This window comes from Hemitrygon akajei, chromosome 27, assembly GCF_048418815.1.
Source record: "Hemitrygon akajei chromosome 27, sHemAka1.3, whole genome shotgun sequence".
Taxonomy (NCBI): Eukaryota; Metazoa; Chordata; class Chondrichthyes; order Myliobatiformes; family Dasyatidae; genus Hemitrygon; species Hemitrygon akajei.
The window spans coordinates 29909664-29933256 of NC_133150.1; the positions used below are offsets into that span (position 1 = coordinate 29909664).

General features: G+C 41.7%; 1 protein-coding gene across 2 annotated transcripts in view; it reads left to right on the plus strand.

The window, feature by feature from the left end:
* Positions 1-15850, plus strand: part of ikbke (inhibitor of nuclear factor kappa B kinase subunit epsilon) — a 57475-nt gene extending 41625 nt beyond the window's left edge. For both annotated transcript variants that reach the window (XM_073030538.1, XM_073030537.1), the window contains exons 15-21: positions 34-110; positions 1086-1125; positions 3329-3430; positions 4492-4588; positions 9035-9141; positions 10420-10491; positions 15097-15850. In XM_073030538.1, the coding sequence (XP_072886639.1) occupies positions 34-110; positions 1086-1125; positions 3329-3430; positions 4492-4588; positions 9035-9141; positions 10420-10491; positions 15097-15130 (529 nt within the window). In that variant the 3' untranslated portion in view covers positions 15131-15850. The remainder of the gene's footprint in view (positions 1-33; positions 111-1085; positions 1126-3328; positions 3431-4491; positions 4589-9034; positions 9142-10419; positions 10492-15096) is intronic.
* Positions 15851-23593: the final 7743 nt, after the last annotated feature.

A 23593-nucleotide genomic window follows, 5' to 3' on the forward strand; every position in this document is an offset into this window, starting at 1 on the left:
ACTAATGCCTTTTTCCTCTGATTTACTTTGTAGGATCGGAAAAGTGGGAGTCTTACTTGAGAAAGTGTCCGCTATTCACCACCAGCTCAAAAAAGATCGAATGAGAATGAGTAAGGAAGCTACTTCATGGTTTCATTGAAGAGCTCAGATGAGAAATAGTACATTTGGTCAGTAACTGCGAAGATCCACAAAGCCAAGGTTTGGCCTGACCCTGTAGCAATGCCTCATTGGAAGCAGTCTGCTCTGAAGCTGAGGGGCATGGGGTTCATGTTCCATTCTGGAACCTCAATCACATCTCGTGGCTCTATTCTCTATCACGAGAAAGTAATTATCTGGCCATTCTCTGCTGGCTGAGAGCTCGCTGTATCCAAATTATTCACTGTATTTCCACATTACAGTAATGACTACATGTTAAACTTCCATTGGTTACAAATTGTCTTGGGATATCGAGGTTATGAATGCAATTAAACTTCATTTTAATTATTACTCACTTGGATCCACATGCGAGAGCACGAGGTCTACCCCGTTGGCCTGCATCTGAAGGCTTCAGCTCTTGCTGCTGTTGGTTGCGATTCCTTGATCTCATCCAAGTCTTTATTTCCATTCGTGTGCAGTGTAATGCAGGCTGTTTGATAATGGGGAGGGTTACGTGCCAGTATACATTGGGGCAACTAGTAGAGGTGCTGCCCCTCAGCTCCAGTAACCCTTGTTTGATCCTGACGTTTGATCCTGTCTGAAGTCTGCAGCTTCCCCATGTGACCACATAGATTTCCTCCAGGTGTTTCCTCATCCCAAACATTTATGGCTTGGTTGGATAATCGGGCACTGTAAATTGCTCCTAATGGGTGGTAGAATGTTGGGGAAGGGAGAGTTAATAGAAATACATTAGGTTAGTGTATGGCTACAGTAGAAATGATTGCTTGATGGCCAACACAAATTCAGTGGACCATCTGTTTGATTTGTGACGCACGGCATATCCATCTGGGAATCAATGCATGATCACAGTGGCAGACCAGCACAGTCCCCCCCTGTACATGAGGAGAAGACTTGGCTTAAGGACTGAATGTTACTAATTTTCATTTCAGAGCTGCAGTATAATGATGAGCAGATCCATAAATTTGAGAAGTAAGTTTGGTTTATTTGTTATACTCTACTTCAGTTCATAAACGAAAGATTGCCCCTCAGTCTGAATGTTCAAGGCTCATAAGTGTACCTGAGCACATTAAAGCTGATTGCACATTTTGGTACTGAGAGATTGCTAAATCTAGGATTTATAGCTAAATAAGGATGCTAAATTCTGACCCACAGTTGAGACGGCAAATAAGAGGTTACCCTGACAGCTTGACGCACATTAAGGACTGCAAAGTGTTTCTGGAATGGCAAATTTTTCTGTTAAAAGTAGAGAATGTGATCATTCATCTCAGCACTCAATGGTATCTTGCTGCGTGCAAAATTGTTGCCAAATTTGTCGTCTTAACCTTGTACTTTATTTTTCAATGCATACCAAAGGTTTTGGCAGTTTCGAGAGAAATGCTGAGAAGTGTTGTATGAATGCAAACACCTTATTTTTCTGTCAAAGCCAAGGTTACCCATGGCAACCTTACTAATCAACTGAGCAGTGACATGAGGAGCGCTTAGAGTTCTTTGAACTTCACAGCACAGAAGGCGAACGCTCAACCCCTTTTGCCTGAGTCAGCCATGAAAAATGCTATCTGACTGGCTCCTGCACTATTTCCACATACTCCTGCAATTTTTCTTCATATTATTCCAGTTAACTTCAGGAGTTGTTACTGAAACTTCTACTGGCCTCATTGAGTGCATTCCAGATTCAAACAATGCATTTCATTGAATAAAATTGCCTCCATTCTCTCCTGAATTTTGGACAACGTCAAACCTTCTCCGTTTGGTTACTGTCTCTCCTGTCAATGGAAGTAGATTGTTCCGATCCTGTCAGAAACACTCATAATTCTGAACATACTAAACCTCATTTCCTACCATTGTTCAACTTTTAGTCTTTAGTGCGGCTCCATTACGCTAAAGTTCCTCGTCACTGGTATCCTGATCAATCTTCTCTGTGAACTCTACAAGGTGAGGAGTTTCTTTCCCAAAGCCTTGACTTGCTGTCTTGAAAGTGCTGCCCAGATTAGATACAATACTTCACTTGAAGGCTAACTAGTAACTGATGCACCATCAATAACCCTCGGAGATGGGAGGTGAACGATAGGCTTTTATTAGCAGCAAAACAGAGCACGGCATCTTGAAGACTGAGGGAGGAGCAGTGCCTCCAATCGCCTTTATACATGGGTCTGTGGGAGGAGCCACAGGAGCAGTCAGCAGAGGGGCGTGTCCAGACAGGTATACATAGTTTACCACAGTAACACATAAATACAGTCTGCCCTCCATATCCATGGGTTCCATATCCGCGGATCGGGATTGAAAAAAAAAACGGAAGTTCTCTCCAGCACTTGTTGTTTGAGAATTGTTTGCCTCGTGTCTCATTCATTCGCTACTTGTGTTGTGAGTGAGAGGAAGGAGTTTAAGGCTAGTAAGGGATGGCTGGCTAGCTATGTAAAGCGCTACAGCCTCAAGAACTTAAAGATCACGGGAGAATCGGCATCGGCCGATGCCGAGGCAGCATCAGCGTTCCCAGAAGAGCTACGATGGTTGCGTCTGTACTGAACATGTACAGACTTCTTTTCTTGTCATTATTCTCTAAGCAATACAGTATAACAACTATTTACATAGCATTAATATTGTATTAGGAATTATAAGTAATCTAGAGATGATTTAAAGTATACGGGAGGATGTGCGTAGGTTATGTGCAAATACTTCACCATTTTATATAAGGGACTTGAACATCCACGGGGGGTGGGGGGGGGGGTGTCCCAGAACCAAACCCCCATGGATACAGAGGGCCAACTGTACAAGAGATTCTGCAGATGCTGAAAGTCCAGAGTAACTCATAGAAAATGCTGAAAGATATCAGCAGGTCAGGGAACATCTAAGAACAGGAATAAACAATTGGCATTTCGGGTCTAGATACCTCATCAGGACTGACAAGTAATTTATAAAAATCTGGGTTTACTTCCTTGGATTATGTGGTGTTTCTTGTGGACTCTACACTAGTAAAGGACAGATACTTTTAGATTAAATGAAGTGTCAAGATTATAATGTCCTATGAAACCCAGCCCTCGTGTAACTTTTGTGCGTTTCAACTTGTCTTTCACACTTTCCAATCCTTTTGCTGTTCTGGACTTTCCATCTGTGTGAGTATTGTCCGCTTTATGACAGAGTAACTTGTGTTCTTAATGTTTCCTTGATGTTTCAGAATCAAAATGGGAATCCATGCCAAGAAGGTGCTGGTGTTGTTCAAAGATGATTGTGTACCAAAGTATCAGAAGCTGCTAACCTGTTTGAAGGACTGGATGAGGTACTTAATTAAAGCTAATAAGCCCACTGTCACTGTAGGCTGGTAAATTGTCCATGTACTGAGGTGCAATGGAAAAACTGTTATGTCATCTACAGAGATCAGTTCATTACCTCAGTACATTGAGGTACTGCAAGGGGAAAGCAAAAATAGTGCAAAGGATAGAAGTTAAAATTAGAGAGATTATGGAATGCAGATAGACAATAAGGTGCAGAGCCATGATGAGGTAGATTGTGAGGTCAAGAGTCCATCTTATTATACAAGAGGTCTATTAGCAGCAGGATAGAAGCTGTCCTAGGCTTGGTGGTATGTGTTTTCAGGCTGACTAGTGTAGCCAGAGAAATCATGGTAGACCTGTTGGGCAAGGTGGTTGCACAGAAGGGTGAAGGTTGGAAAGTGAGTGGGTTATCTGGGCAGGAAACTGCAAACTCGCTGAAATTGAGGAAGCCACAAGGCAAGAGGCTTGGGCTTGATTTTGGAGTTGGTGATTAAGGACCATTTTAGATCACTTGTCTTGTGTTCAAGAGCTGACAGCTGCACTGCAGCCTCGGAGTTGAGGCTAGGACCAGATTTTCACGAAGGGTCTAATAACGAAATACTGTAGCTGCTAGAAAACAACAAAAATGCTGTGAAAATGCTCACCAGGCCAGACACCTGAACTATTAATGGTGTGATGAGTGCTGACCCACTGAGATCTTGCCTGGTGAGTATTTCCCACATTTTTTGGTTGCTTTTTAAGCTGGTGCTGAGAACTGTTATGCTAACTGCTACACTAATGTGCCACCCTTGAAGTACCCAATGATTCTTTAGAAGAACACCAGGAGAAATGGTGGTATTCAGTCCATGAACACAATGGGTGATGTAAGGAGGGAAAGGGAATTAACAATCGGGCTGTTAATACAATAGAATTTCCTGTGAAAACACTTCACAGCTCTCCATGGAAAAAGTCATTTACTGATTTGGCACTAAAGATAATTTGCGCACGCATTCTTGGGGACGTTTGCCATTGCTTTTCATAGAATCAATGTCTAGTCCAGATCTGAAACTACTATTACCGTCTACAGGACTGCCTGTGACATCAGGAAGCAACTGAGACCTCTTTGTGAACAATACGAGAATCTCAGTCAGGATCTGGAAAACTGTGAAGCTTACTTGAACAAGGTATGTCTTGCGACCCTGTTGAAAGTACCAATTTACGAGTTTAAGGACAAGTAAGTGGTGATGGAAACTACAGTCCCATTTAGTGTGGATGTGACTTAATAGTGACTTTAATTTTAATCAGAGGTAGAAAAGACTGGGGTGTCACATTGTGATAATTTGTAATAGTAATATGCAAAATATTTGGACTGTGATTCCCTGAAACTACCAGGTGATAACAGCACTTCAAGCAACAAGCTCTCTAGGAACTTGATAATCAGTGACAACAAAAATCCTGCCAACCAATGAGATACAACCATAAAGGGAGCCAATTAGTGATGAATTACTTACAGAAAGAAAGGAAAAGATTTAATTTGAGAGAAGAATAATTAAAAAAACATTTGGAAATATAAAATATTCAAAACAATGCATACAAAATGTAGGAACTCAGCAGGTCAAGCAGCATTAATGGAAATTTAAAAATGGTCGACATTTTTGGACCAAGATCCTGAAGAAAGGTCGACAATTTTTTCCTTTCCATACGTGCTGCCTGAACTGAGTTCCTCCAGCAGTTTGTGTGTGTATTCCTTTGAATTTGCAGCATCTGCAGAATTTCTGCTGTTTATAAAATATTCAACAGCTTTTAAAGAAGGGGTACTTAAACCCTATTTAATTTTGGGCCAGTGGGATAGGCAGACAGCCTGTAACAATTACCATGTTAGTTGAAGGGTGCTATGCTTTGCAGATGAGTTTCTGTGATGAACTTAATGGGGGAGTTATTATGCAAGTAGCGCAAACATAAAAATCTCCTGGAGATGAGCTCGGAGTTCATTAGAGCACTGCAAATCATCAAGCTTCCTCCTTGCCTTCTTGCTGGCCACTTTGACTGTCAATGACGGCACCATTACATTATCTAAAGATGAGTGGTTTACTGCTGTTATGGTGTGCTGCTGACTCCTACAAACCAGAAGGTTTCTGTTACATGCCTGGACTCTGGTTGGCTTGATAAGGGTAATGATTAATTCGAACAGGAGGGAGGGAACAGACTGGGCAATTGAGCTTTCTGTCTGCAAAACAATGAGTTAGAAATGGTGTCTCCTCAAATGCATGCAGGGAGATAGATCTTAGAATGGAAATGATGAGCAAAAAGATTTGTTTTCAAATTTGCTATAACATGGAACGGCAGCAAAATGTGTTTTGATGTAAGAGGTTTAACTTTAGTAGTCAAAATGTTACAGTTGATAGTAATGCTGTGGAGGTGGAATGGGAAGCGATTGAGCTTGTTGGAATTTCAGTGAAACAGGATTTGTCCTTGGCTCAGCTGTGTGTTTTTTGGAAACCAGCAAACATTAAAAATCTGAGCCCCAATCAGTTCAACATCAAAATATTTGCTAGAAGCAGCCATTGCTCCCACATAACACAAATAAATCACACCTACCTATGGAGCTTTAAATTTAATCAAGCTGCATACCCTTAAAAACAGTGTGGTTAAGACCGCTTTAAATAAAAGAATGATTAGAATGTTTTTCTACATAATTTTCCTCAGACATTTCACAAATTTTGTGTAAACTCATTGTTTATAGAAATGGCATTTGAATGTCAACATAGCCATTTGATTGCATGGAGAGTAAATGAGTAAGGTTCTATATTATTTTACTGCTGCAACCATAGAATAGACCCTTCCTTTCAGATAACAAAGACTGCAATCTTTTAATTCTAATACTCCTCTGGATCTCTTTCCCAATTCAGTTTTTCTCTGGCCCTATCTCGCCCCAATCCTGACCCTGTTGATATTTTTCTCTATGCCTTCTGATCTTCCTGTCTCTAATGCCCAGGTGAGCAGTCCTCAACAGAGGCCACAAATTTATCGCTGTGTTTACATCTTAATGAATTCCAAGTCTGATATGGTGTGGGACTCTTATTCTGTCACTTCTGCCTCTTTGGTCTGGAATCTTCTCCAGACAGTGGGCCCTTTTTTTCATCTCCAGAATTCCTGATCACTTGGACATCTCCCTCTGGCCTCTTGCACAATGATGAATCTACTCTTTGCAAATGTAAGATTGATCATCTCAATTCTTCCCTTCCTCTGTTCACTGTAACCCAACCCCTTCTGAACCTGCACCATTGCGCTCACTAAAAACATCACATCAAACCTGTCAATGAGGGTGGTGTTGTTATGAACTGATGTCTGATCCTCAGATTACCAGTCAACACTCGGACACCTTCCTTGTACCCTCAACTAGACATGGCCCAACCATTGCTTCTGACCCATGTTTCCCAATCTCATATCCAACACTTTTCAAATCGTTTTCTCCTTTTTTTTTCCTGTTCTAATGGAAAAACTTTGATCTGAATCATTCTCTTTGCTTCTGTCTCCAAAGATGCTGCCTGACCTACTGGACATTTCCAGTGTTTTCAATATTTACTTCAGATTTCCAGCATCTGCAGTTTTTAAGTAATACTACTTCTCTCATTAAAAGTAAACTTTTGTACAGACAAAACCTGTTATCTGTATTACAAAGTGTTAGAAATACTGTATGTTTAAGTAGTTCTGCATGTTTTATTCAGATTTGGGTTTCAAGGGTCTCCAGATATTTAAAGTTCGATCTTTTGAATGTTACTGTAAGCAACTTGAAGGAGGAAGGTCACTGGATTTAAAAATAAATTTACCTTGAATAATTTTGTTTAGTAGGTCTCAAAATATTGGAGCTAGGATGAAGATGTTAACTCCGTCACACCTAAATCTACAGGAGCTGTTTGTTTATTCCTCTAGCACTGCCAATTTATCTTTGTTGACCAATCAAATTAAAGATGCTGCTTTTTCCTTATAGAACTGTTCTGGTTGTAAGAAATGTTAGATAAAAGAACGAGGTCCTTCAAATTACTGGTCTTCACGATGGGAGAGAATAGTGAAAGCTTGCACAAAATTTTTTTTGGATCTGCATTTGCTGGAAATCACCACAAAAACTGAAAATGCTGGGTGTGCTCAGGAGATCAGGCATGATTCGTGGGGAGAGAAACTGGTTTAATGTTTTGTTTGAATAGCCATCCTCTGCGTTCTGACAGTCTTCAGTCAGAAACACTAAGCTGGTTTCTCTTTCCATAAATGCTATCTGGTCTGATGGCAATCACAATATTATTTCTAATCCCTAATTCATTCCTGTTCCGATGCAAATGTCCTCATCTCCAACTCTATAGAAATTTGTTTTCTCCAAGAATCAGCACTTACTCGTGGCAGAGAGGCTTGTGAGTTCCTGAGATCATGAGAGTGTTGCTATCTAGAATTTAGCATAAGATATGGAGCAGAATTCGGCCATTTGACTTATCAGGTCTGCTCTACCATTTTTTTTCATGGATGATCTATTTTGTTCCTCTCATCCCAATTTCTTGCCTTCTCCCCATATCCCTTCATGACCTGATTTGTCAAGTATCTGTTAACCTCTCCCTTAAATATACATAACGTCTTCGCCTCTACAGCCACTTGTGGCAATGAATTCCACAGATTCACCACTCTCTGGATAACAACAAAATTCCTCTTCATCTCCCCTCTGAAAGGACGCCCCTCTGTTCTCAGGTTGCGTCCTCTGGTCCCATCCTCTCCACTTCTACTCTATCAAGGCCTTTCACCATTTGATAGGTTTCTATGAGGTCACCCCTCATGCTCCTGAGTTGTATGAATTTAGGCACAGAGCCATCAGACACTCTTCATATGACAAGCTGTTCAATCCTGGAAACATTTTCATGAACCTCCTCTGAACCCTCTCCAATGTCAACACATCCTTTCTAAGATGAGGGGCCCAAAACTGCTTACGGTACTCCAAGTGAGGCCTCACCGGTGATTTATAAAGCCTCTGGTTGAGTCACCTAAGGTGGTAAGATCAAGGGGGAAGTTCCAGACAAATGGTCATCCAACCATCGGTAGAGCTGGCAGAAGATGATGCACATCACAACGGCAGTGAAGGCAGAGGAAAGCTGCAAAAGGGAAGAGCCCCCTGTCCCTCTGCATTCCGTACTACTGGACCAAACCCTGATCTGTTGAGGATCGTGTGGTTTGCTGTTTGTGCATCAGCCTCCATGTTAAACAAAGTCGCACACAAGCAGTCTACATTTATGTGGATCCCAGATTGAACTCCACAGCCACCTAAACACCCACCAATTGACCCATAGGAGGACATAATACTCAACTCGAGTGATCACACTCCTGGCATGATTAAAATTTGTAGTAGTCAAGGCACTTTTCCTTCTACTCTTTAAACTCAAAATATTCAGTTGTTCTTTACTGTGTTTGGAGATGGATGGATATGTGACAGTTTGAGACTTTGATATGGATGTTGGACTTACTGCCCTGTTTCAGAGAAGTTTCTGCATAAATGAGGAATAGTGTTAAAGAATAATATTGTTTGCAGCTCTGAAAACATCTTGATTAAATGCACAATGCTCTCAAACCTGTACTTTATACCTTGGTTGCAGATACTGGACCAGGTCCTTTTGAGGCTCCAAGACGACCAACAAACCTTGACAAAATCAACAGCCTCGGCTATCTACCCTGACCAGAAATGCATGGAAATGGCCATCAGGTGGGGGCCAGCTTCCTCGAGCTGTTCCTGAGTTGGAGGCAGTCATGAGATTTTATGCAGAATGTCCAAATTTAAAGTTGCACAGAATTACTGGTTTACCTTGTTGGTGTCTGTAACTGCCTCCCCTCAAATGAATTCCACAGTTGGTTTTAATCGGGATTCATTAATTTGCCGCAAGTGCATCAAAATGGGGAAATGTCATTTGTGTTAATGAGCAACACAACCAAAGAACGTAGTGGGGGCAGACCACAAGTCTTGACACACATACTGGCACCAACATAGCATGCCCAACATGTTCGCAGAGCACACAAGCAAGAACAATAGCACCATGACAAAACAATCCCCTTGCCGCCTTCCCTCCTACCAGGCAGACATGGGTCCTTTTACCCCAGGATGGGCTGTCTCTGGGCCTCCACTGGACTTGGACTGATAGACATCACTCCCAAACATTCTTGATGGACCTATAGTGGCCTAAAAATTCAAATGAGTAGGGATATTTTGTTTCAGTGCCAGGCAGCTGAAAATCAACATTTTTTCCCTCTTGGCATGTAATGCAATTGAAGCCATTCCCTGGTTAAATTACACTCATGGAAATACAACCAGACACTAGTGGTATGACCTACGCAACACTACATGGGAATGTGGGTAGAGGTAAGGATGCAAAGAGGTTTCAAGGGAATTTGGACAATCCGAATAATCGGCAACAGCATTGCAAATGGTGTGGAAAAATATGACATTATCCACTTTTCAAGAAAAAACAAAAATATTAAGCATTTTGTAAGTATTGGGAGATGTTCGAAAGGATGGCTTCTTGAGCAGAAGTCAATATACAGGCAGCAGTGAAGGCAATTATGTGAAAATCAAAAAATAGTTTATACTGGAAATTTGAAACAATCAGAAAAATTTGGGGGAGAAGTCAGCCTGAGGGAAGAGAAATATCGTTGATGTTTGGGGGTTGCGACCTTGGTCAGAACTGAGATGCAAGTAAGAGGGAAGGTGGGGGGATGGTCAGAATGAAGGGGATGTCTATGATGGGATGTGTCCGTGTCAATGGGGAAAAGCTAGTAGATGTGTAATGAATTGCTAATGCTCAGGTGGCAGTGCTAACATGCATTTTGTTGGACAAGTATAAAGAAGCTTTACTAATATAGGATCTTTATGAGAAGGCACTTGGCACATCAAAAATAATTTTGGTGTCCTTGCTATGTGCATGGGTTGAAGGTACTTGGGTATGAAGGTTGAGATGTGGATCTTTGAAGATGTTTGTTTGCCCAACAGGATGAAGCAGCTGAAGCAGGAGATGGAAGATGTAACTCAGGAACTCCAGTACAACAACATGATGATCCAAAGGTGAACCAGGCCATTCATCTTTACGCTGCTTTTAGAGTTATTGGCAAGGCTGAGGAAATGAAGCCATTGAATTGATTCCATCCTTTGACATTGATTCCAGCTTTGCATGTACTTAACTAAAGTGCTTAGTTTTGAGATTTGATTGAAGCCAGGCTATAGATGACATAACTTCTCCTTTATAGAGGTCCTTTTCCCATTGTTACAAGACACCTAGATCTGTCCCTAAAACCCCCACCCTGTGTCTGCGTTGGCTGAAATATCCTATTGCTTTTGGGTAACATTTTTAATTACCTTCTTGGATACATCATTTTCAATGACCAGGTAATCAAAACCTCTGCTGCTGGTATACAATGGGCTGAAAAATGCCAGATGCACTTTAATGCAGACAGGTATGAGGAATTGCACTTTGGGAGGTCAAACCAGGATAGGACTTGCACAGTGAGCAGTAGGACACAGGAGTGCAGTAGAACAGCGATCTGAATACAGATCCGTGATTCCTTGAAAGCAGCATCACAAGTCGATACATATGTTTGTAAAGAGTTTTTGGCACATTGGCTTTCATCAGATTATTGCGTTTGGGAGTTGTGTTGAAGTTGTCTAAGACAACGGTGAAGTCTAATTTGGAGTATTGTGTGCAGTTCTAGTCACCTACCTATAAGAAAGGTATCGATGAGATTCAAAGAATACAGAGAAAATTTACAAGGATGTTGCTGGTACATGAGGACCTGCATCGTAGAGAAAGATTGAATAGGATAGGAATTTATTCTCTGGAGCATAGGAGAGTGAGGGATGGTTTGATAAAGCTGTACAAAATGGTGAAAGGCCTAGATAGGGTAAATGCAAGCTGGCTTTATCCACCGTGGTTGGGTGTCAAGAACTAGAGGTCATGGGTTAAGGGTGGAAGGGGAACCTCTGCAGAACCTCACACAGAGGATGGCACGAGTGTCGAAATAATTGCTAGTGGAAGTGATGGCTGCAGGTTTGATTTCAACATCTAAGAGAGGTTTGGATAAGTACAAGGGTGGGAGGGATATGGAGGGTTATGTTTCACTTGCAGGAAGATGAGACAAGAATAACAGTTTGGCATGGACTAGATAGACTGAAGGGCCTGTGTCTTTGCTGTAGTGCTCCTGATTCCAATTCTGTATCTGTTGGGTTTTTTTTGACCATCAGTAATTCCTTTACCAACCAGTATTGGCTCCCAGTTCTAAATATAATTGAAGGGTGATGGATTTGTGGAAGAGGCCATTCATTGCATTGTTCCTTTGAAATAGTTATCCACTTGCTTGCATTCATACCATGTTTAGAGCAATCAGTTTTTAAATAGCATCAGTTGCATGTGTTCGTCTTCAAAGAGCAGTGATTTTTATCACTAATAGTTGGCAAGCAAAAAGCAGTAGGACAATTCAGAGCTGCTTTGCTCACTGTGGTTTCAAGCATTCAGGCTTGGAGATGTCAGAAAAAGCCATAAGTGAAAATTAAACTATTTCACTACTTCAAAGAATTTGAAGGTGTTGACATCATGTGGAATATTACAATTAAAATGAAAATTTGGATGTCCATTATCTGCAGTAGGTGTTCACACTGATTTGTTCATTGCATCATGGATGAATTCCTTCAATTACTTTAAGGAACAAATAGTTTTATAGTGTAGTGGTACTGTTGGTAAATCTGTTTCATTTAAATACATCATTTGTTACTCCATTTGTCTTAAGTACCTTAACTATTTCCACAAAACTTTGTTTAATTGGCGCAGCCTCTTAATTAGCCTAAAAAATGTGTATATATATCAGTCAGACCATGTGTGTAGCGGACCTGTACGTCCTATATGTTACTGAGTAGATTGCCCCACTATATATGATATACCAACACTGTAACTGGGTATTGTTTCTGTAAGACCTCATCAGTGAGCTAGCTGGAGATGATGCAGGTGGAGGAAGTTTGCAACAGTGACAGTTGTCTTGCATTTCATGCCACTGGACTCTGACCCCAATGTATCAAGGACTATGGTGACTGCCCATGCATCAGTCTCCCCACATCAAACAAAGCCACAACATTGTTCTTCACTAAGGAAATCCACCCAGATTTGTGGATCCTGGATTGGCCTCTACAAGCCATATGAGGACCTGCCAACAGACAACCCCTTAGGACAATGGTTCCCAAAGTGGAACAGGCATGCGAGGGAGTTGGTAGCAATAAGGACAGCTCAGGGATTGCAGGCTAAATATAAGAAATTAATTACATGTATGCATTTGATCCTCAGTGCTTATTAATTGATTACAACAACCACATAATCACCTCATCTCTTGATAACACACCATACTCTTGGACTTTGTTCATGGTGTGCTATAGTTGAAAAGCAATGTTGACACTTCTGTATTTGGCATATCATGAGCGATCCGGACTGAAGAAATTGGGCTATTTCCAGGCCTGGCCTGCACGTTATTGCTGTTCACTACTGTTAGTATGATTCCCATACTTTAATCACACAGTGCTGCAATTCCTGTGAATTAGGGCAAGGCTTTCAATGGGGTAAAGTTCAGAATCTGCCCTTTTGAATGATCATAACTACATTTATCTAGCCCAACAAAGATATAGAAGAGGAACTAGCCATTAACTCAGCAGTGGAGTTATCGGGGCACCGTCATGACAGTGTTTCCGTAGCAAGCTATTCTTGTTTTTACGAGGCTGATTTGCTAGCTCGACGCTCAACCCGACTTGGATTCGAACTCAGGAACAGTGACAGTGTGCCACCATAGGGTTATTAATTTCTTGGAAAAAAAACTGTGCCTAACATATTTACCATTCACTGTGTAATTCACGGACAACATCTTGTCACAAAAACTCCTAAGTGATGGGCTGCACAAATGATTAAATATTATTATCACAGAAACGGTAGATAAAGTCCTATGTTCTCAATTCATGACAATTTTGAGATCTTTTTATTGAGAATGATGAACAGTTTGAATGCTTGCTGTTGGACACAGAAGTCAGATGGCTCTCAGAAACTGCCTGGGACACTTTAATGTGCTTTTTGAAACTGTGATAAAATTCTTTGAAGACTCAAATGCACTCAAAAATATTTGTCATGACATTCTTATTTGTCAGAGTTATTCACAAAGTTAAATGAAAATCATTGTTCAAATGCAAGGAAATGTGAATTTTATCAAAATCAACTCAGTCGTCGTCACATTTCTGTCCAAGTTGGCCCTACTTGGGTGCAGCATTGGCCGTCACAATCTTTTCCAACTTCTGAGCCTCTGAGTTGGAAGAGAAAGAAAGAATGCCAGATGATGATCTTCAGGTCTACTGTGCCCACTTGGGTGAGCTGCTTAAAGATGTACCAGAGAGATTTCAGGTTCTTGATCCAAATTCCAGATTGTGTAATAAATCCATTCCGCAGCACTTGTAATGAGGAATTAATAGGAAGGACGGAGGAAGAACTGCTCTTACTACAACTGACTTTGAGCTGAAGCAGAGGTTCAAAAATTCATAGAAAGATTTTTGGTCGCAGAAACAAATCTCTGACCATTATCCTGCACTGTGGAAAAAGGTCAATTTGTTCTTTATTGCCTTTCCAACATATTTTGTAGAGCGCAGTTTCAGTGTAGTTGTCTAGCTTCTTTCAAAGCAAAACAGTCTGCAAATTGCTGAACATGAGGATCTGAGACTCCTGAGTGACACTCAGCTTGATGCTGAGATGCTGATATCACTGCACCAAGCCCACCCATTTCATTGAAGGGTTAAAAAGCAATGAAGTAGTGAATAGCTGGACTAATGTATGCTCTAAGATTGTTGATGAAAATTGTTTTTAACCATAATTAAAGAAATTTCATTTGCAGTTTTAAATAGGTTTGAATAATTTTTGCAATTATTTGTCACTGCTTTGAATTTGGAGCTCCTATTTTCTTTCACTGTGCATTCTAAATCAAAATTCTTTATTTTGTGTAATGGCCAGAAGGGAAGAGGGGGGCACTAGGGATGTGGTCTGGGAGCCAAGGGTGCAATAACCCAAAACAGTTTGGGAATGACTGCCTTAGGAGAACATCAGACTCGAGTGATGGCATTACAGTGTTTCTGTAAATACTTAGACTACTGCATGTGGATAGGTTGAATGTTCCAGGTCATATTCCATTATAGCACAGTGTTACTAGATAGAATACTCCATATATCATATATAGCATGTTACTAGGTAGGACTCACCTGTACACAGTAAAATTCTGATAAACACTACTCAACCATTTGGTAATCCCAATGGTTCGGTACTTGGCTCATCAGGTAATTTTCCCCATGCTCCCAGGTATTCATCATTCCTGTCCTCCAAGATTCACTGGGCCCATGCCGGCAAAAGACTCACTAGTCCGCTCACTACTGAGTCTCTTCGGGACCTTCTCTGAAACTTTAAGTTCACTGTAGAATTTGTTATAATGTAGTATCATAAAGATAATTAAAATTGTTGGGGAATTAACATTCAGAAAATAACATTCAGAAAATCTGCCAGCCAATATCACCCAAGTCCCCAGTGTGCCAGATTATTGGAGTTTTAATGTTGGATTAGTGTTGTCTGAGGTGCTGTAAAATAACTAAGTGTATTTTTGTCACTAGACTACATGATGTTCAGCAACCACGAGGTGTCTGAGGTTTGGCAATTAAAGATGAGACAATGGAGTGAAGAAAGGCAACCGTGCCATGTCTTGATAAGACATCACCGTGACGTTGGAAGGACCAGAATTCCATTTTAAAAACTGGACGTGCCTTACTGAAGCATGGAGAGACACGAATTCAGACTTGTTGAAATGTCACAATGTAAACTGAGTAATGATGGTGGAACCTTCCTCCCAGTTTATTTTCATGCCTATAGAAACTAGAAGATTGAGTAATGAAAAATGCAAGAGCTATAGCCCATCTAAACAATTGTTACAAAAGTCTACTGCTTGTAACACCAGTGTGCGTGTCTGTGTTTGGGAGTGAGATTGGAACTTCTTAATATTTAATTTAAGCTTTGATTGTATGTACAGTTGTCTAATCTTCAGTCTCTTTTTACTAAAAGAACAAGTGTAGACAGGAGGTTCCCAAGCTGCTTCGTGATTTAATACTGCCCAGGGGCTGCTCTCTTTCCTCAACACATCCTATGTTTTTTTGATTACCATTATCTTTTGATTTATTAACCTGTGCCTTGAATGAAATCTGTAATTGAATGTCTACTCACCACCTATAGTGGGAGGGTTGAGTGATTATACCATTAAACTCTTTGTACAATACCCAAGGAACCCAATGAAGTTGGAGGTTAAATGAAGTTGCTTCTATTGGTCCTCACAGTTGGGTGGCTCTGGATTAATAGTAAAGCATATTCTCTTGTCATTGTGTCATGTTTCATTATACTCCAAGAAAATAGTTGCCTTGCACAGTATCAGCTGAGGAGGGCTGTAGACTCGTCGTCCCTGGTTTCTGTTTGATATCAGGTTTAGGTAATTGGTGTCCGTTGGCCAATAATGCCAACACTGTCATGCCTACACAGGCTGATTCCACTTACCAGGAAAGAACAGAGCATCATGAGCAGTGATAGTTAGCAAAGCGCCAACACAAGCTGCCACTCAGATAACTCAACCCAGAATCAAACCTAGTCTGCTCTAATAGGTCAGTATCGCACTGCGGAACAACACAAGGCCAGTCAACCCATTAAGCATTTGAACATTGTACCACTCAAAAAGATTACGGATAATCTAGCATCAAGCACAATTGATACAAAACTAACATATTGGATTTGAGCAGAAGAAATGGAAAATGCTGGGGATACTCAATAGATCAGGCAGCATCTGAAGAGTGAACAATTCTTGCAATAGAAATGGCACAGAGTGATGCAGCAGGTTTTCAGGAAGTGCTGCGGCAGAGAAAGGGAGAAGTGCAGAAAACAAAATGGCTGAAGGGGTGATGTGAGAAAATGGTGGTACAACTAGATACAATGGCACAGGTGAAAGCTGAAGAGAAGTGGGAGTAGCAGAGTCATTATCACTAAGTATGCTTGGAAGACGGGAGCAGAGGTTACAAATTGAAACTTGATGTTTCTAGCAGTCTTTGCATTGTGCCCAACTGAAAAGTGGAAGGTTGTTCTTCGACCTGTGTGAGATATGGAGCTCCTTAAAAGCACTGACATTCTTTTGAGATTGGAAAATCCCAGTTTTCTATAACCTTTTCATGGAATAATTACTCCAGTTTCCTTTACTACAAATAACAGCTTACCATATAGGTACATGCAGAGCATATGCTATTCCCGGAAATTGTACTCAATCAGGACTGTTCCCAACCCCAGCTCATCCCAGACTCTTACGCAGCCTACAAAGTGTATTACGAAAATGATTCCAGGCTTAAATGGCTTGCCATATGAGGAACATTTGATGGCCCTGGGCCTGTATTCACTGGAAGTTAGAAGAATGACAGGTGACCTAATTGAAACCTATCGCATGGCAGAAGGTCTTGACAGACTAGATGTAGAGAGGATGTTTCCTAAAGGGGTTGAGTGTCTAGGACCAGAGGGTGCAGCCTCAAAATAGAGGGGTGTCCTTTTTGAACAGAGATGAGGAGGAATTCCTTTAGCCAGTGAGTGGTGAATCTGTGTGGAATTTGTTGCCACAAGCAGCTGTGGAGGCCAAGACTTTATGTATATTTATGGCAAAGTTTGATAGATTCTTGATTGATCAGGGCATGAGGGAATATGGAGTGGGGGGTGCAGTGGAAGGCAGGAGATTGGGACCAAGAGGAAAATTCGATCAGCCATGATGAAATGGTGAAGCAGACTCGATGGGCCTAATTCTGCTGCTATATCTTAAGAGTTTTAAAGGTATATTTCTTCTTCCTCTCTCGTTTCTTGTAATATGGCAATTTAAAAGAAGTATCTGGTTGTCAATCTATCCTAGAATACGTGCCTGGTGTCTTTTTTTGTTGGTTAAATCTGTGAAGACCTTTACCATGTTGAAGATGTGTGCCAATACAAATTGTTCTGTCTCTACACTGTGGTTTTGGTTCAGTCACTGCCTCCAGTCCCAATATCCCAGCTGCTTGCGGTTTGCACAGTGTGCAAGATAGATCTATCACAAAACATGGAATGGAATGTACGTGGGGAAAACTGCAAAGGTCAATGGCTAATGTTGAGTTTGTTACCATACATAACTCCCAGGCTTTGCAGCCACACAAAGAGATAGAAAGATAAAGAGCTTCTGTCTCGTCCAGGAGGAGGTGTTGAGAGAGATCTACACCTGTCCAGCATTGGTCTATTGATTCTGAGCAGCCCTGAGCCCTACACCCTAGTACTGAGCAGATGTATCATTTACTCTGGTTCACCCAATACTGAGCTGTGGCACAGTTCGGCCAATCACTGAGCAAGATCGTTAGAAAAGGCAAATAAAAATAATGCTAGTGGAGCGGCCATTGTTGTGAGTGGAGCAGTGTTGAAGCGGGTTTGGTTCATTAGGGTTGGACAAGATCAGGACTGTGTGAGGTAAAGTATCTGGCAAGTTTCTCTTTTTGTTCTTAGTTCTTCATTCCTCATCTGTTAGGCCATAGTCATGCAGTGAGAATGGCTCCAAGGGATAGTATTTTGTACTCTGAGAGAAGTTTGGAAATACTGGGAGACCTAGCTGCTTAGAGAACGGGTTGAGAAACTGGAGCTGTAGCTCGATGACCTTCAGCTCATAAGGGAAAATTCGGAGGTACAAGGAGGTAGTCACCCCTAGGTTGCAGGAGACAGGTAATTGGTTGACTGTCAGGAGAAATGCACAGCTAGTGCAGAATGCCCCTGTGGCTGTTTCCCTCAATAATAAGTATACCACTTTAGAGGCTGTTTATGGGGATGACCTACTAGGGGGAGCCACAGTGACCAGGTCACTGTGGATCGGAAAGGAAGAGGAGATTCTGTGGGTGCGCTGGAGACATCCGGATGGTATGTTGCCATCCAGGTGCCAGAGTCGGGGATATCTCAGATCGAATCCATGGCATTCTAAACGGGGAAGGTGAGCAGCCAGAAGTCTCGGTACATATTGGCACCAGTGACATGGGTAAACAAGGTGAGGAGGTCCTGAAGAGAGATTTTAAGGAGCTTGGTAGAAAGCTGAAAAACAGGACCTCCAAGGTAGTAATCTCTTGATTGCTGTCATGCTCTGTGCCAGTGAGGGTAAGTGTAGGATGATTTGATAGGTGAATGCATGGCTGAGGAACTGGTGCAGGGGGCAACGGTTCAGATTATGGATCATTGGGATCTTCTGGGGCAGGTACAAACTGTATAAAAGGGATGGTTTGCACCTGAACCTGAGGGGGACTAATGTCCTTGCAGGGAAGTTTGCTAGAATTATGTGGGAGGATTTAAACTGATTTGGCAGGGGATGGGAGCTGGAGTGATGGTGCTGAGGATGGGCTAGTTGGGGTTCAAACAAAGCCAGTGTGTAGTGAGACTGCTAGCAAGGAGAGGCTGGTGATAGGGCAAAACTGCAGTCAACAGGGTGAGTGGCAATGTAAAAGGTGGACGAATCTGAAAAAGGTGAATACAGGACTGAAGGTGTTATATTTGAATGTGTGCACTATTTGGAATAAGGTAGGTGAACTCATAGCACAGTTACAGACTGGCGTGTATAACATTGTAGGTATCACTGAATCGTGACCGAAAGAAGATTATAGCTGGGAGCTTAACATCCAAGGATTTGCATTTATCAAAAGGACAGGCAGGTAGGTATAGGGGCACTGCGGCTGTGGATAGGAAATGAAATGAAATCATTAGAAGGGGGTGACATACAGTTGGAAGGAGTTGAATTGTGGGTAGAACCAAGGACTGCAAGGGTAAAAAGACCCTGATGGGAATTACAAACAGACCACCAAACAGAAGGAAGGATGTGGCCCACAAATTACAACGGGAGATAGAAAATGCCTGCCAAAGGGGCAATGTTACAATAGTCACGGGGGATTTCAAAATGCAGGTAGATCACGGAAAATCAGGTTGGTGCTAGATCCCAGAGGGGAAATTTTCTAGCATACCTATGAGATGACTTTTTAAGAGTAGCTCATGATTGAGCACACTAGGGGATCAGCTATTCTCAGTTGGGTGTTGTCCTATGAACTGGAATTGATTAGAGGGTTTAAGGTAAAGGAACCCTTAAGGAGGAGTGCTTATAATATGGTAGAATTCATATGGCTCTAATTCACCCTTCAATTTGAGAAGGAGAAGCTAAAGTCAGATGTATTGGTATTACAGTGGAGTAAAGGGAATTGCAGAGCATGACAGAGGAGCTGGCCAAAAGTGATTGGAAAAGAACACCGGCAGGGACGACAGCAGAAGCAATGGCTGGAATTTCTGGAAGCAATTCAAAAGGCACAGGGTATTGAAGTAAAGATGACACAACCATGGCTAACAAGAAGTCAAAAATGCTGGAGAATTAAGCAGGCCAGGCAGCATTTAAAAGAAAGAAGTACAGTCGATGTTTCAGGCTGAAACCTTTCTGCAGGACTGGAGAGAAAAGCTGAGGAGTAGATTAGGAAGGTGGTGGGGGGAAGGAGAGAGAGAAATGCCAGGTGATAGGTGAAACTTGGAGGCGGTGGAATGAAGCAAAGAGCTAGGAAGTTGATTGGTTGAAGAGACAGAAGGCCATGGAAGAAAGAAAAAGGGGAGGAGCACCAGAGGGAGGTGATGGGTGGGCAAGTAGATAAGATGAGAGAGGAACAAGGGGATAGGAAATAGTGAAGGGGAGGCATTACTGGAAGTTTGAGAAATCGATGTTCATGCCATCAGGTTGGAGGCTACCCAAAGGGAATTTAAGGCAAAGAAGGAACGAATAATAGAGCAAAAATTAGAGCAAAGGTTGGAGAGTTGGGAGTATGCTTAAAAACCAATAGAAAGCAACTAATGTCTTAAAGACAATGTGGAATACGACGGTAAGCTATTAGAGGACACTAAAAGTTTCCTCTTATAAAATGTAAAAGAGAGGCAAGAGTGGATATCTGACCATTGGAAAATGATGCTGGAGAGGTGATAATGGGGAACAGGAAATGGTGGACGAACTGAAAAAGTATTTTGCATCAGTCTTCACTGTAGAAGACACTAGCAGAATGCTAGTAGTTCAGGAGTGTCAGGGGGCAGAAGTGTGAAGTTGCCATTACTTGGAAGATGTTTTTGGGAAACTGAAATCTCTGAAGGTAAGCAAGTCATCTGGACCAGATGGTATACGTACCAGGGTTCTGAAAGAGGTGGCTGAAGAGATTGTGGAGGCATTAATGATGATCTTTCAATTTCAGAATCAGTTGATTCTGGCCTGGTTCCAGAGAAATGGATAGTTGTAAATGTCACTCCACTTTTCAAGAAGGGAGTAAAGTAGAAGAAAGGAAACTATAAGAAAGGTTAATCTGACCTCAGTAGTTGGGTAGATGTTGGAGTCAATCATTAAGGATAAGGTTTCAGGGTATTTGGAGTCACATGATAAAATAGGCTGTAGTCAGCATGGTTTCCTCAAGGGAAAATCTTGCCTGACAAATTGGTTTGAAATCTTTGAAGAAATAATGAGCAGGACAGACAAAGGAGAATTGGTGGACATAGTGTACTTGGATTTTCAGAAGACCTTTAACAATGCGCCACACATGAGGCTGCTTAACAGGTTAAGAGCCCATAGTATTACAGGAAAGATGATAACATTAATAAAGCAGTGGCTGATTGATAGGAGGTAAAGAGTGAGAATAAAGGGGGCCTTTCCTGGTTGGCTGCTGATGACTAGTGGTGTTCTACTGGGGTCAGTATAGGAACCACTTCTTTTTATGCTACATGTTAATGACTTGGATGGCAGAGTTTATGGCTTTGTGGCCAAGATTGCAGACAATACGAAGATGGGTGGAGGGTCTGTGGTTTTGAGGAAGTAGAGGCTACAGAGGATTTAAGCAGATTAGGAAAATAGGCAAGGAAGTGGCAGATGGAACAGTGTTGGGAAGTGTATGGTCATGCGCTTTGGTAAAGGAAATAAAAGGGTAAACAATTTTCTAAATGGAGAGAAAATTAAAAACTCTGAGGTGCAAAGGGACTTGTGAATCCTTGTGCAGAATTCCCTGAAGGTTAACTTGCAGGCTGAGTCAGTGGTGAGTAAGGCAAATGCCATGTTAGCATTCATTTCAAGAGCAAGAATGTAATGTAAAGCACTGGTGATGCCACACTTGGAGTATTGTGAGAGCTTTGGGCCTCTTATCTTAGAAAGGATGTGCCATCATTGGAGAGGGTTCAGAGGACATTTATGAAAATAATTCCGGGATTGAAAGGCTCGTTCTGTGAAGAGTGTTTGATGGCTCTGGACCAGTACTCACTGGAATTCGGAAGAATGAGGGGTGACCTCATTGAGACCTATTAAATGTCTAATAGCCTCAATATAGTGGATGTAGAGAGGATGTTTCCAAATGGTGGGGGAGTCTAAGACCAGAGGACACAGCCTCAGAATAGAGGGGTATCCTTTTAGAATGAAGGTGAGGACTTTCTTTAGGCAGAGCATGGTGAATCTGTGGAATTTGTTGCCACCAGTGCCTTTGGAGGCCAAGTACTTACTTATATTTAAGACAGAGGTTGATGGACTCATGATAGATCAGGGCATGAGGGGATACAGGGAGAAGACAGAAGATTGAGGCTGAGAGGGAAAATGGATCAGCCATGATGAAATGGCGGAGCAGGCTCGGTGGGCCATATAGTTAATTCTGCTCATATCTTATGACCTTTGTGGTCTTCAGGTTCCTGACATTGCAGTGTGCAGTCTGTTTGAATGTCTTTTTTAAAAAAAAACTGGATGTATGCTTGTATGGGACCAAGAATACCATAGCGTGTTAGGGCACTGCCAATGTGTAAACATGAAGAAGCAATTTTTGGAAGAATAACTGCTTTTCCAAAAACCTGGGATGGATCCATCACAAAATATGGAGCACAGAAAGAAATTCAATGATTCCAATTCAAGACAGTATTGCTTTCCAAGCCTAAAGGACAAATGATGTCCCTTATCTCAAAATGAAATGCTGCAATTAGCTGGGATCTACAACTATCAACAAGTGTGGGGGTGGGGGGGGGGGGAGAAACATGAGTTGGCAAATGATAGGTGAAAGCAGATTCAGAGGTGTAAGGCAGATGAGTGGGGGCCTTCACATTTCTCCCTTGGGATCATCGTCTCCTTCCATTTATTCCATGGTCTACTGTTTTCTCTTGTCAGATTTCTTCTTCTTCAGCCCTTTACCACCTCCACCTACCACCTCTCACCTTCTGCAACACACACAAAATGCTGGAGGAACTCAGCAGGCCAGGCAGCATCTATGGAAAAGAGTACAGTTAACATTTTGGGCCGAAAACCTTCAGCAGGACTCCCATCTTCTCATTTAAGTCCCTTTCTCCCTCCTCTCCTACATTCCTACCTTTGTCTCTCACCTGGATTCACCTGCAGCTCATGTTTCTCGCCTTCCCCCTTACCATTATATTCTGAGTTCCATTCTTCTGTATTCAAGACTGCCTCAGCTGCTGTGCTCCATGCCTGCTAATATGTTGAACTGAGGAGCAGGGCTTTGGGCCTACTCTGTACTGCTCTGGGGTTCAAATCTGAGGACTAAATTTTGCTTCAGAATGTGTTGTTCACTTCAATTACTTGCATAACTTGATTTTTTTCTCTCTCTCTCTTGCTTGTCGAGTGTTGGTCTTTTTTTTCTTTAATTGGGTTCTTTGTGGCTACCTGTGAGCAAACAAATTTCAAGGTTGTATAAATGTGTACATTCTTTGATAATAAATATACTGGAATTTTGAGTCTTGAATCATTTCCAGTCCTGATGATTGTTCTTGGCTTGAAGCGTCAGCTATTCATTTCCCTCCATAGATGCTGCCTGACCTGCTGAGTTCCTCCAGCATTTTGTGTGTGTTGCTCCAGATTTCCAGCATCTGCAGAGTCCCATGTGTTTCTGATTTGCATTTACATATCAGTTTTAGCAGTATAATATTCCAAGGTACTCATTCCATTGTTGTTATGAAGAAACATTGATGACGTTAGGCAACCAGACTCCTGGGGAACAGTATGATTTAAGGGAAAGCGTGAGAGAGACAGAGAGGACCAAGAATAGA